Source organism: Rhea americana, unplaced genomic scaffold (genome assembly GCF_003343005.1).
Source record: "Rhea americana isolate MKP2758 unplaced genomic scaffold, rheAme1 scaffold_23, whole genome shotgun sequence".
NCBI lineage: Eukaryota > Metazoa > Chordata > Aves > Rheiformes > Rheidae > Rhea > Rhea americana.
Window position 1 is genome coordinate 4,996,088 of NW_028186346.1, and position 14,725 is coordinate 5,010,812.

The window sequence follows — 14,725 nt, forward strand, 5'->3', positions numbered from 1 at the left end:
ATTAATAATTGAATAGAGTTAATGAACAGAATTGTTAATTATTCATAATAGTAATTGATGCTTAAATTCTAAGCACTTCGTGATGGCTTTGATCATTTTATTTCCTTAATATTAAAACGTGTTCGGGTGGCAGCAGCAGAGTCAATGCCCCTCCTTCTCGAATGTGCTAGAGTTCGTGGGCCAGAGTACCTCACACAGATGTGGCACTTCATGTGTGATGCGCTCATCAAAGCCATTGGGACAGAACCAGATTCAGATGTTCTCTCAGAAATAATGCATTCTTTTGCAAAGGTAACTTATTTTTTCTTCTTAGAAATATTGTGATGCTACTGTCGGTAACTTTTTACAGTAAGAAAACATGCATGTTATGTTAATTTAAATGGCTAGCAGAAATGCAAAGCTACCTCCAAATGTATTTTGGTTACGATTTGTGTGTGTAGTTTGACTATAAACATTATAGCTGTTTTGAAAAGCTTAGTCTTACACTGGTATTTTTATTCTTGCATAAGAAAAAGTGAATTAACCTAAAATCAATACCAAACTTTGTAATTTTAACTGCAAACTACTTAAGTCATGTGAGTGACATGTACAGAGGTATTATGCGTTATTTATGTAACTGGATAATTGATTACGGTATAAATGTTCTATTTATGTTGTTTCTGCTAGTGATCACTTAAAGCAAAACTTGTATTAATATATCCCCTGCATATTTCAATTTCATTGTGTCTGCTCATTTAACTTAATACTRAAAAAGTAAAAAATTTTATTTCACTAGTGCATTGAGGTAATGGGAGATGGATGCCTTAACAACGAACACTTTGAAGAACTTGGAGGAATATTAAAAGGAAAACTAGAAGAGCACTTTAAAAATCAAGAATTAAGACAGGGTAAGTTATCATGAATTCATATTAATGTATGATAGAGGCAGTTCTTAAAAGCAGAATGTGTTGTCTATGGCATTGTGGCACACAAGCTGAATTCTTTGCAGTTTTCTTAAAGCAACAGCAGTGTCTTACATTTATATGCGCTTCTCTTGTCCTTGTGGTGTGTTTACTTCAACTACTAGTTTCTCATGTTGTTTTATACATTCTCAATCTGAAATATATCATTTTATTTTCTGTTTTTTTCTGAAAGCTCTTTAAAGCTTATTAAAGACAGTAAATCCAAGTTGCATCTTCAGATACTATGTTCTTTTCAGCATCTTTTTTTTCCCTTCACAGGCTTCTTACATACTTGTAGCAATGTTGTCATGGTTTAATATTTCTTTTTTTCTTTCAGTAAAAAGACAAGATGAAGACTATGATGAACAAGTTGAAGAGTCGTTACAAGATGAAGTAAGTTGATTTGGGGATTTTTTTCCTCCATAGGGTTGGGATGAAAATAAGTAACACAAATATGACACATTATTCAAAGCATAGCGCATCTTATCAGAATTATTTTTAACAGGGAAAGTGCACTGTTGACACATTCCTTCAGAACTTCCAGTAAGAATTATCCATTTGGGTCACATTTGCTCACCTATGTGTATAGGAAAATATAAAGGGAATCCTTGTGCAGTATGTTGAMAGATGTTCAGAATATAGCTTTTCATTTTTTTCTTCCTCTAAAACAATTCTTTTTAGGTAACTTTTTTTTTAAAGCAGTCTACTGTCAAATTCTGTGTCAACGGCATCTGTAATGCTATTGTTAATTCAAGGCCCACCTTGCAGACTAGTTTGTTTTTTTTTTTTTTTTTTTTTTTTCCCGTTGTGTTTTTTATAGGCCTGGGTTGCTTTTAAACTTTGAGCATATCTCTGATACCTGGACCTCTAACGTGTTAGGTCAGGAGTCTGCCACAGAAAAGATAGACTTAAAATAGCATCAGAGAAGGACAGCAGGATGAATAGCTGTGCATAATGTGTTTCCTTGTGAGAGGGTCCCAAAATGACATAATTTCTAAGATACTGAACTGACCTCTTAAATTAGGCAAATATGACCGAAGAGAAAATAGAACTACTAAATCTTCACTGTTACAGAGATCATCTTTCAAAATGATAATTTGCTGCTGCTTATAAGAAATGGAGGCTATCTAGTWAAATTTTTTAGGAAGTATTTTTACTAGATGATGTATAATAAAGTTGTGAAGTTTGTCTGCATAAGTTTAACCTGCTCTTAGACTCTAGAGTACATCCTAACAGATTCATCCATATGCAAATATTTTCTTAAATACAGTTCTTGTGCCCCTCTTTAGGAATATTTGACCAGCACTCAAAGGAGTTAAATTCTGGTATCTGCATATTCCTTCTGATCATGTGATAACAAAACTCAAGTCTTGCWCGAGAGCCTTTCCTGATTTTCTTAYCTTGTGAATGAACAAAATGAACAGCATAAACTGTTCAATATTCTTGCAGACCRTTAGATAGGCAGTTTGGAAATAATGCTTCTTATGTATCACTGCACTGATGAAGAGTGAAAAAACTAGCAAATAGAACAGTTCCACAGAAGCTGAATCAATGCTGTGCAAGAGTTTCAAGGCTTCTTAAATGCTTTAACTTATATTTGATCTGATTGATTTTGTTAAGTTGTCGGGCACAGCCCTGCCTTAGGCAGTTATTAAACTGGCTATTACTAGAAATTGCATACCAGAGGAGGTGGACCATCTGATCTAATGCAGTAGGGTTGGGGTTTTTTTCTTTTTTTCTATTTTTTTGTTTTCATTTGTGTGTATGTTCCAGAAGTATTCCTTGAATTATACCTTGGCAGCACAGAAGTTGCCTAAACAGCAAGAGTTTAATTATTTTGTTGTGGTATGCTGCCTTTTGCATGAGAAATACTTTCTAGTTTCTCACTGGAGACCAGACACTAACTTTATTGCGTTTTCCACGCTTAGAATGTATAAAATGGTTAAAGAAATCATACAGAGTACAACAAAACTTGCTTTAAAAACAAAGTCAGTTTTTTCCTGACACAAGCAGCTCCAGGGAACAACTTTCAATCCTTACAAGTATAATGCGAGTTGGTAGCTGAATCTGAGCTATACTTCACCAATTTAACGCATCAGTTGCGCAAGGTAAAAAAAAATGAAGCTGAGAAATGAGAGGACATTTAATATTCCTTATTTTTGCCACAACCTTCTGTTACAAAGTCTGTTCATCTATTTATTTTCTCAATAAAAGCTCATTATAGTTATCTGTAAGCTCTTGGAAAGGGTCGTCTGCCTTCTATAAAGGGGATCCATTGAAGCAGTAAATCTGCACAAGATAGTATTTGTCATAATAAAATGTGTCCCTGAAACAAACATCTTAGTTCATCATGATTGAGCACCCAAAGTTAAATAGCAGTCAACTTTAAACATAATACTGGGAGCTGCAAAATAGTGGTGGTTTTGTTTTTGTTTTTTTTGTTTGATTGTTTGTTTGTTTTAACAAAGCCAAATCAATAAATAGCTTTTATTTTATTAATTTAGAGACCTGAGTATTTCATGTGACTTTCGGTATTTTAAAGACTGTTAGTCTCAATGTGAGTTGCATTCTTTTCCCATCAGGATGATAGTGACGTTTATATTTTGACTAAAGTGTCGGACATTTTGCACTCGATATTCAGCAGTTATAAGGAGAAGGTGTTGCCATGGTTTGAAAGGCTATTACCACTAATTGTCAACCTAATTGTAAGTACTTTGGAATCTTTTAATTTGACTTTGATTTGTTCTAATACATGATAGGGCTTCATGCAGGATTCTCAGAGAACTTGGTAGACAAAATGTAGCAAACATTGTTTTACTAACTAGAGGCATTTCAAAGTCTGTTCTGGATCTGGTATGAATCATGCAAGCTGTTACCTGATGATTTTTTATAAACAACTGCAGTGCTGTGCTAATGATAATTTTTTTGTTACAAGACCCAGAATCATTGACACAAACAACAATCTTGATTTAATTTGCCTTGGGAGTATCTGGTCCTCTCTTAAAAAAAAAATAAATAAATTCAAGAAGAGGGCCCAAAAGAAGTGTGACAGGTTAGTGGGAATAACTGCACATGAAATAAGTAACAGAGCATGAAGTGGAGGTAAGAGATTTAGTCTAAAACCATTACTCTTTTAATTAGCTCAGATATTCACTCTGATTTTATTTTATTTATGGTATTGCTGCTAGTATCATTATAAAAATTATGTCTGTAAGACTAAATTTAATCTGTGAAGAACTCTAAAAAATTTAGACTACTGTTACAATGAATTTGATAGAATCATCGACTGTACAGAAGTACCTAATTTAAGATGGCTTACATGTTATCTGTTTTTAATGCAGTGTCCACATAGGCCGTGGCCAGATAGGCAGTGGGGTTTATGCATTTTTGATGACATTGTAGAGCATTGCAGTCCTTCCTCGTTCAAATACGCTGAATACTTCCTGAGGCCAATGCTACAGTCAATATGTGACAACAGCCCAGAGGTTAGGCAAGCAGCTGCTTATGGTGTTGGAGTTATGGCACAATTTGGTGGGGACAGCTATCGTCCTTTTTGCACAGGTATGTACATTCACCTGGTAAAACTATCTAAATGACTCTGACARAAAATGCTCATTGTTTTGATAAATGATGTCATGGTCTCTTCAACAATGAAATAGATTACTAAAAATCCAGGGAATTCTGGAATTTTAATCACCAGTGTGCCCCACAAGGCATATTAGCAATCTGCTTTGGAGCATTTTTTGTTTGTAGCACTTACTGCTTTGTAAACTAGGTCTATGTACTTTTTGAAAAACAAGGTGTAAAGTGCAAATATTCATTTCATAAAAATAGCTTGCTTGTACACAGTAGCTACCTAAGTAGTTCCTTTTTACTAATAATACCRTATGGCTACATCTTAAGGCAAAATTCTTTGGTTTATGTCTGGAATAATTATACAAATGCACTGTAGTAAATATTAGGCTAGAATACAATTGATGTAGTCCTCTGCTTTCCCTTTATGTAAGGAGGCCTGACTTATAATAATGCTTATCTTAATCATAAACTTGTTTCGGAACAAAGTTTACTTTATTTCTGAATGGCTCTGATTTCTCTAAAACTTCAGATTCATCTTTAAAGAAATTTCTTATCTGCTGGCATTCTTCTCACTAGTCAGGAAAGTWAATTCTGAACACACTACATTATATTGCATCCTTATTAGAGAGGTTTTTCCTTTTTTATATACTTAGCTGTTTCAAATATATTTCACATGAATTGTAAACGAAAGTGGAGTTAAATGATTTCAGAGTGTGAGAACCATGTCGTGTTGATAAATTAGTACTTTAACATAAATCTTACCTCAAACAGAGGTTGTAACTTTCAATATTAACGTAAATACGACTGTGTCGCATGGTGRCAATTAAGGCCAAGACCAAACATCTGTTTAAAATAAAGAGAGGGGCAGGACAAAGGGTGGAAAGCCTTGAAGTGAAACGTTAAGAAACATTAAAATTGTCTAGAGAAGTGTTTCATGAAAGTGTTTATRTAAATACCAGATCAGAATCTCTGTTCCAAGACTAGGGAAGTAGACTGAGATCAGTTCTGAGTTTGGAGTTCTGTCGTCTACAGGTGAAGTGCAATTTTGTCAGTGATTAGACTTTACACTGGACTACTTAAACCACGTAACAACTTTGTTCCCTTTCTTTTTTATTTGGACAAATGATCCTTGATAACAGGAGTGTTAACCTTCCAGATACTTGGCTTCTCCTTTAGTTTGATATTTACCTAAAATAATCTTTTTACTTTGCAGCATACAGCCTATTAGGAGGCAGCCTATTAGCAGGCATCTCGAAAATATTTTAAGTACTATTGATATACATAAAATAAATCACAATATTCTTATAATAGATGAAGATATGCTGTAATTAGAAACAATCCAAATTCATGGCATGAGAAACTATCTACCCCATATGTTTTACTGTCTTCTCTGAAARCATCATACTTGTGAGGTTTTATTTACGATTTAATTTCTTTACAATTTCTTTACTGATTAATACTTAGCCACAGCATATTGTTCTATTGTAGCTTTGTAGCAGTATATAAAGACTCCAAGAGACTACTCAGAAGATGGCTTAACATGAGTAATTTTAGGGAGTCAGCTGAACAAAGATAGGAATATAGGAACTTGTAAATGGCACAGGAGCTACGATACGGTGGAACAAAAGGAATTAAAGGTAGAATTAGGAAAAACAAAAAAAGAGCTTGAAGAAAAAAATGCAAAAATAATGTAACTCCGTAAACGGGGAAAGAAGTTTTCAAGATTCCACGGTTCACAGGACTGTCAAAATTACATCTATTTCTGTGTTGGCTGGAGAATATAATTYGCTATTCTGTGTGAATAATGTATTAATCAACCACATGTGCTGCTTCTTAAATCTTACCAGTGGCTGTAAATCTTTTGTTGTTGGAAGATGTTATACAGATACTATAGAAGATGATCGGTTTTTATAGTCAAACTATTTTTCAAGGTCTATCTACTGCAGCATCTCTATGAGAATAGATCTGTTTTTCTAGACAAGAAAAARCTATAAGCTGATTCATAAGAAAAAACTCTATAAGCTGATTCATTCTGATGCATTTCTAATGTCATGGCTGCCAAGACACATGTACCTACAAACTCATTCATTAGTATTAAGCTGTAGGAGGAAATGAAGGTAAGATTTAGCTTCTGTAATCATGGTGGCCTGAGCATAAAATGCAAATCCAACTTGCGTGGACATTGTTATTGACAGCTCTGTAAAACAAACTGCTTTGTAGAGAAGTCTAGCATCATTCAGTCTCCATTCAAAATGCAAGCGAGTGGTTCTGACCTATGTTTATGCTGTTCTGTAACACTTACCAGCCCTGTAAAATTATCCTCTTCCAGCAGAGTTAATCACATTTTTTTCATAGCTGCTAAACTCTTCAAAAACCTAATTCAGTAAAGCTAATTTACTAAGTGTTGCTGTGTAGTGCTTAATTGCAAAGCTGCTGCTTACTCATCAAAATGTAGTCGTGTGAGATCTCACGCTTCTTCATTTACTAAAGTTTAAATGTGCTTCCTGTATGACTTCACAACCTGTCCTCTGTGCTGTTCTAGAAATCTTACAGGTTTAGGATTATATTGTAGCAAAAGAATATAGGGGACATTGTTTCCACATCTAGAATGCTTTTGGAATCTCCATGGATGCTAGTAATTAAAAGCCTTCATGACCTTAAAAATCGCTAGTAATCTAAAAAGAAAATGTATATTTTCTTAGCTGTTTCCAATTTTGCCATATAAAMCATGCTAGGCGGAGTGATCAGGTGAGATGATTTCTGAGTTTTTCCCTMGCACATCTAAATGGTGTGTATTTGTGTATATATTATGTGTGTGTACAAGTAGTGGATATGCAGCAGACACACACACTGCACGCATGTATTGCAGTCAGAATTTGTGAAAGCCACTAATTCCTGCTTTTTATCATCCATGTTTATAGACCATGTAAGATTACAAAGATATCTACATTTTCACTATAAATTACAATGTCTTCTGTATTACAAATTGYATAACTCCAATGGAGAGATACAGGAAGATTTTTTTCTTGTTTTCTCCCTCCCAGCATTTATAAAGCAAACTCAGACTTCAGCAGTAGCCATTTTCTTGTGTTGCCTTGCATAGCGGTGTCTTTCCKATGATGACTGTTCACTGGGGAGAAACCTAAGAGCTACAAAATGTTCGGCCATATGGATTACTGGAATTTTGGTGCTTAGGTCACAAAAAGAAATCAATTAACTAACTGTCCTTAATACATGTAATATTCTCATGTAGAATTTGTGGTGGTGATGTAACTCAGTTGCACATTAAACTCTATTCTTGTCTTGTTTGCAATTAGAGGCGCTTCCATTGCTGGTGAGAGTTATTCAGTCACCAGATGCCAAAACCAAAGAGAATGTCAATGCAACAGAGAACTGCATTTCAGCTGTAGGAAAGATAATGAAATTCAAGCCTGATTGCGTAAATGTTGAGGAAGTCCTGCCACACTGGTTATCATGGCTTCCCCTGCATGAAGACAAAGAGGAAGCTGTTCATACTTTCAATTATCTGTGTGACTTAATTGAGAGGTAAGATAAAGTCTTGATATTAATGCAGAAAGTAAGCCTGTTTGCAGGCTAGTGGTGTTTTTTCTTGCATTCATTTTCCAAAATTGAGAAACTTTCAGGTTAATATGCATGTGCTGTAGAGAAGATGATTTGGGATACAAAAACTGAACCTTCCACAGTGTTATTGCTGTCTTTAAACAATCAGTATTCTTGTCCTAACAAGTATCTGTATGACTTGAAAAAATTTCTGGCACTTCTATGTACATGGTGAGAGAGGATCAGCCAGGAACCTGAAMATTTCGGGAAAATTTCTGATACACATCTTGCATCTGAACATTGATAACTGATCAACTGATGATTTTATTTAAGAGCAACATGCATGCACTTACAGCCTTGCTTTCATAGCTCTTTAAATTAGCTTTGTTCCTTGTTGCTTTCCAAAAGCTTGAAAATGAACAAACAAAAGTATGAAATAGAGAATTGGAAAATACAGATAACTTCACTATAGTGTTGTCTCCCTTAAGTTTGTAATAATTTCTATTGTTGTTAAAAGTATCTTGTCCCGCAAGTTGTTCTTTAGATTTGTGCTCCCTCCCATAGGTCAATGGAACAAAAGAATTCTGCTGCTGGAGGTTGCACTTCATATTCGAAAAAATATCAACTTCTAAATTATTATGTAGCAGTCATACCTTAACTATTGGCCAATACTATGTATTACAGCCTAGTAGAAAAGTAGGAAAGAATGTAGTAGAAAAGACTGAAAAGGCTATGAATACCTGATATCTTATGGTGCTTTATTAAGGCAAAGATTTAAAATGAATGGTGGCAGTTGCAGTTCCTATACTGGTAATATTCCTGTACAGCTGTGTAGAGATGCCATAGTAGTAGTGACAGGTATGTATGTGCACATGTACAGAAATCCAGAATTAAGTACAGCAGTACTTTTCCTGTACCCAGCTCTGTGCAGATGACCTAGCCTTGCTATATACTTCTCTGAGCTGTCAGCACTACAGTCACAGCCCCTGTGTTCCAGCAGGGGTAGGTGGCAGAGCTGGAAGTAGATCATGTTTTCCACCCAGATTCTTGATGCCAGCACTCCGCTACTCCAGCGCTTAGCAGAACTATTTACTTGTGGTGTCAACAAGTGTGCTGGCAGAGCGGTGTAGTCGTTGAGGCTCTCTGAAGCTAGTAAGCCAATCTTCTTCCCCCTACAGCACTGAGGGGGAGAGAGAATTAAGTCACTTTAGGCAAGGCATTTCTGTCACTTCTGTTCATCTGCATGGAACTCAGTAATTCTGCAAAGTACAGAACTTTTCTGATAAAGTATAGCCTGAGGAAATAATTGGCTGGTTAACTATTAACAGGAGAGGAAATGTTCTTCCAGCAGATGACAAAGCTATGGATACTTATGGATGAAAATTTCCATTGAAACTTGGAATAAGATATTTCAGTATCACTCAACCTACATGTGTAAATATTTATAATTTTTTTTAGTTAAACAGTTATTGATTTGTAATACATATTTCAATTRTAACAGCAACAACCCAGTTGTCCTCGGTCCCAACAACTCTAATCTTCCCAGAATATTCAGTATAATTGCGGATGGTGAAATTCATGAAGCTATTAAACATGAAGATCCATGTACCAAGCGGTTGGCTAATGTTGTTCGCCAAGTGCAGGTAAATATATGCTTTACATAGCTGCAAAGGGAACAGTTAGCATAACTGAATCATTAAAGCAATTTTGAGTTCTGTCTCCATAAAGAAGGATGCTTCAATGAATGATCTATTTCTTGGAGATACTGGATGCACATTGAGCTGCTACTGATAAAACTTGGTAATGCTTACACTTGAATAAAGCCTATCTTTTTAGATAAACTTCTCRAACTTACAAATTAAAACAAGGCTTAGGATATATGCAGCTAAATGGTTAACATGCTAGCCAGTTTCAGTTTTGGTGATGGATTTTTTGTCTTCATTTTTTTTATGGGTTTAAATACCTTTCTGAAACGGTAAATATTGAAATCTGGATTTAGGCAAAAGTACTGTATTGGCAAAACCRTGAAATAAGAATGTCCTTCAGAAATTAAAATGTGGAGAGAAATCTGCCTGTCTTTGCATCAGTGAACTCTACTGCAGGATCTGATGTAATGTGTGTTTCCTATAAGGGCCCCCAGTACTCAGTGGTGACCTACTAATACAGTAGAGACGTGGGGCCTTTGCTAGAGRACGAGTCCAAGCCATGAGTAATTTTACCACAGCCGTCTTTAATCTGGTGTAAACAGAAGGTGTTGCTCAAAGGAGCAGTGCTTTTCATTTCTTTAGGGAACTGTTGCAAGGATCACTCCCTTTGTGGCATACGAGAACTTGTGTTGCTGGGTAATAAGGATGTCTGAGAAATACTAAAGCTGCATCTCTACAATAACAAGTAGTCATGCTAACAGGACATATCTGATGCAAAATCCAGGGCCAAAGGTCATCCGGTGGACTTGTTTGACAGTTGTAATGGCTAATGTTAGTGTTAATGATAGAGCCTGCTTGCCTGCCAAGCATATAGCTTATAAAAAAGTGTTTATATAAGATTTGGAGTTTGATTTATAGGGTTTGGAGCAGCAGCTGTTTAACCATTGTCCATTCTACCTAGCATGTTTCTGCAAGACTCAAGTTCAAGAGCATTAGGAATCTTTGATTTTTSGAAGCGATTCATTTGGATTAATGTGCCAGCCTGTGAGATGTTWTGTCTGGTACAAAATGACATTATTATTATTAAAACTGTTTAAGTGAAGGCATAAAAGGAAATAGAACCAAGCAAAATTTCGAAGTGAAACAATTTTAGAACGGACTRGTTTAGATGCTGGTTGATAAACAGGAATCCTCTGCTATTTGTTCCTAGAGTTAAAATCTTAGTATGAATCATTTATTAGTCTATGCTAATACCTTTGTTCAGTACCTTAAATGCTTGAAGGAAGTTTCTTTTGACCAATACAGTGGCACTATGTATAGCATAGATGAGTTGTGGATAGAGTAAAAGGTCTTSTTTGGGCAGGGTTGGTAGATGCATTTAAGACTGAAGCAGTACTCCTACCTTGGTTAATTTACTTTCAGACTGTGGGGAAATCTTAAGTCTTTTTTTTTCTTTTTTCTTTTTCCTTTTTTTAAGGAATTTTAGATTACCTTTATTGATCTTAAACTCTATACACATAATAATTTGACTTCAATAAAGCATTGTAAGTGTAGCGTGGAAGGTATGTTGAAAGGTCCGAGTTGCTAACAGTCTCCTGGAATCTGAGAAGAAGCAGTGAACAGAAGAAAATACTTTTTTTTTTTTTTGGCAATAATTTGAGTAAACTGTTCCACTGTCAGCATCTACCATGAGTAGCACTATGGCCATAGTTGGGATAAAATATGAACTTTCTCTTTTCCTCATGTTTAAGTATTCCTAGAGCAGAAGCAATATTTCAGTGGTAGTACCAGTTTAAACATGTTTCAGAAATACTGGAATTCTTTAATTCTTCAGTATTTCATTATTTATTGACAATCTAAAATGCCTAATCTTATCAAAAATGTTTATCAAATTCTCGTTAGAATTCTGTGAATCCTTTTTTTTTTGATGTAATTACTCTTTAAAAATGTGTATGAAAAGAGTTACAGACATTACAATTGAGCTGAAGGTAGAACATACCAAATTTAAATAAAGCTAAACAATATTTGAAAATGTACTTGAAATACACACCAGTCATGAAGGCCAATCTAATGACTTAAAACCAGTCACATGTAATACTTTTCCATCACTGTCATTCTAARGCAAGGTTCCAATTACTCCCTAATTCAATTAATAATCCAAAATATACTTTTTCTCAACCTTCTTTAATTTTCAGGATATTTTGGTAGTATTATAACAAGTCTCTTCCGATGATGACTTTAAAAACTAGCATCTCAGCAGAGGGCTGTGGTCACACAAATAAGGTATAGTGAGGCAAAGGAGAGTATAGATTTTACATTTCCCAAGATATATACTATATACCTTTTCTTCTCTTTAGGTGGTAATTTACTATTCTTCTCACTGAAGAATAATTGTACCTTGCATTTATAGCAGAATTTTGCACATACACACTTTTGTAGTTTGCATGCTATAATCACAGTGAATTGCTGGTGTATCAGTGCCCAGAAGACATTCCTGCATTTAAATGATTGTTTTGCCAGAATATTAATCTTTTAACTTCAGTGCAAAACAGAACATGTTTATGCTATGGTTAGCCTACGAGAGAAGACTTAAATTTATTCTGATTTGACCCATTTAGTTATAGAGAGTTGCCAGGAACTTCAGTAATTTTGGTTCAGTCTAACCACAACTTGCTTGCATTTGGCATTACAGAGAATCCCTAACTGAACCTATGTGAGGCTGTGTATAACTGAAGACTTAAGCCTTTTCTCTTTTGTATATGTACTGCAGGAATGAGCCCAGTGGATGCTGAGCCTTGTAAAACATGAAAGTTTAGTATGTGCCTTAGAAGCTTGTCTGCTTGTATAAACACAACTTCTCTTGTTTTTTAGACATCTGGAGGACTGTGGACAGAATGCATATCACAGCTCAATGCAGATCAACAGGCAGCCATACAGGAGCTCCTGAACTCTGCTTGAAGGGCCTTAATTATCATCCGCAAGAAAACTAACTCCAAATAAACGTTTACCCTATTGTTTAGGTTTCTTTTGTTTCTTTCTTGAGTAAAACAGAACTGTAGTGCGTGTAGGCCATTTTTCTGCAACCTACAGGCAGTGGCAGCAGGAAGAAGCATTCTCGCAGAATGGTGTTTAAATCKGTTCCTATCCCACAACACTGAAGAAGCTTCCTGTAAACCCTACAATAGCACTGAAGAATATTTTTCTAATGGTATAAGCCATCCATATGATGGTGAAAGGGAAACAAGTTGAATTTTCTCATTAGATATAATGAATTAAGAAACAGCTTTAAGACCTTGTATTCAGCAGTAGATGTACGTTACAACAGATTAAAAAAAAATCTCTACATCTAGTGTTAATTGTATTAATCGGAGTGTGAGTCTTTGTAGGGTAGAAAGCGTCCTTCTGCCCAGCAAGTTAGTAGATCAAAAGATGAAAAACTGAAGACAAAAACATCAAGCATGAAGACCTCATTGATCGCACTTTCAGATTCCGTAAAACAACTTGTACAGTGACTCAATGAGGAAAGCTGTTCAGCTTCCAGCCCTTGAATGTGAAGTCTCTTTGGCATGTCTGACAGTATCTCATTCACTCCTCAATAAATGACATTGAAACACAAGAAGCTTGTGTAGAAGTTCAGTGATGTGTGGTTCTTTTAATTTCCTCTTGTGAAAAGATGCAAGTAACAAACTATACGAGTCCTAATTTTATATTTGAAATTTTGTATATTGTTGCCTATTACAGATTTTATGCATTTTTGTTTYTTTTTAACAAATTTCTCACCCAAGTGTGTACAATTGAAATTCAATGGCATTCCTCTTATGACAGTAAATTTACATATCTTAACTGTTTTTCATATTCAGTTACAATCGCATTTCATAACTTAAAAAGTAGTATTGCTCCAGCTGCAAGTGTGCAACAGGTCTGGCAGCAGGTGATAACATTATGGCAGTATATGTTTTTATTTAAAACAATTAGATATAATTGATAGCCTGACCTAAAAGAACACAAAACAGTTTTGATTCTTTCTTTTTTTTTTTTGGTGATCTAACAGCAATAATACATCATTTACCAGCGAAGTTTTTCTAGTATATCAGATTTCTCACGGAGTTCAGTGTGATGCTTTCACACTTGTATTACTTTGAAGATGTTAATATAAGCGTTGATGTTGAAAAAGACTTCAGTAAAGAACTGAAGACTTAGTCAATCACAGTCTTGAAACAGGGAAAGTTTTTGAAAGAGGGTTTAAATTCTTCTTCCTTTCTAGCAAGAAAAAATAGAACTTCACACACACATTCCTGTCCAACCCCAAAGGAATCTTAGTTTTGTTTTTTAAAAAATGTTCAAATAAAAAAATACAAAATGAGGTGCATTAAAGTAAAAACACTGTCCAACAATATGATAACCAAATGTTTCCCTGACATAAAATGCCTTAATCATATGGAATAACATTGTAGTTTGTTTAGAGGCAGCTGAAATTGTCAGTATGACAAAGCTTCTATTGCTGTAGCTCCCACTTTGTTAAATATTCGTTAATCCTGAATTTGCACAAGTTTGAGCATTCATACTTGTGGAAAGTGAATTCTTAAGGATTAGATATCAGTAATGTGAAAGAATTAGTCAGATCAGTTATCTCAAGCACAGATACCTGACAACAAAAAAGAGCTGGATTATTTCATGTCCTTGACCTGGCCTGTATTTTTGAAGTATTTAGTTTCTATATTCTTTTATTTTCCCTTCAGTTTAAAACAATTACATTGTTCCCTGCTGCTTGTTTTTTTTATACTTTTTCTGGAGGCTCTGGGCTTAGATTTTTTCTTTTTTTTTTTCTGTTGGGCTACTACCATGTGGCGTAAATATTATCACGTGGTATTACCATCGAAACTGCRTTGACTTTGGCTCTCCTCAGCACAAGAGAGCAGCATTCAAGTTGTCCTAATAGCCAACCAGCCCAAGTAAAGCAGACCAGACAGGACCAGGAGATGAGATTTCCCTCTGTGCCAG

At 35.2% G+C, this 14,725-nt stretch overlaps 1 protein-coding gene across 1 annotated transcript in view; it reads left to right on the plus strand.

Moving 5' to 3' along the window:
* The window catches only part of IPO5 (importin 5), a 39,089-nt gene extending 25,746 nt beyond the window's left edge, over positions 1-13,343 (plus strand). The window contains exons 18-25 of the mRNA XM_085305971.1: positions 119-291; positions 776-887; positions 1,279-1,334; positions 3,524-3,646; positions 4,283-4,502; positions 7,835-8,063; positions 9,580-9,721; positions 12,596-13,343. Of these exons, the coding sequence (XP_085162097.1) occupies positions 119-291; positions 776-887; positions 1,279-1,334; positions 3,524-3,646; positions 4,283-4,502; positions 7,835-8,063; positions 9,580-9,721; positions 12,596-12,682 (1,142 nt within the window). The 3' untranslated portion in view covers positions 12,683-13,343. The remainder of the gene's footprint in view (positions 1-118; positions 292-775; positions 888-1,278; positions 1,335-3,523; positions 3,647-4,282; positions 4,503-7,834; positions 8,064-9,579; positions 9,722-12,595) is intronic.
* The last annotated feature ends 1,382 nt before the right edge of the window (positions 13,344-14,725 follow it).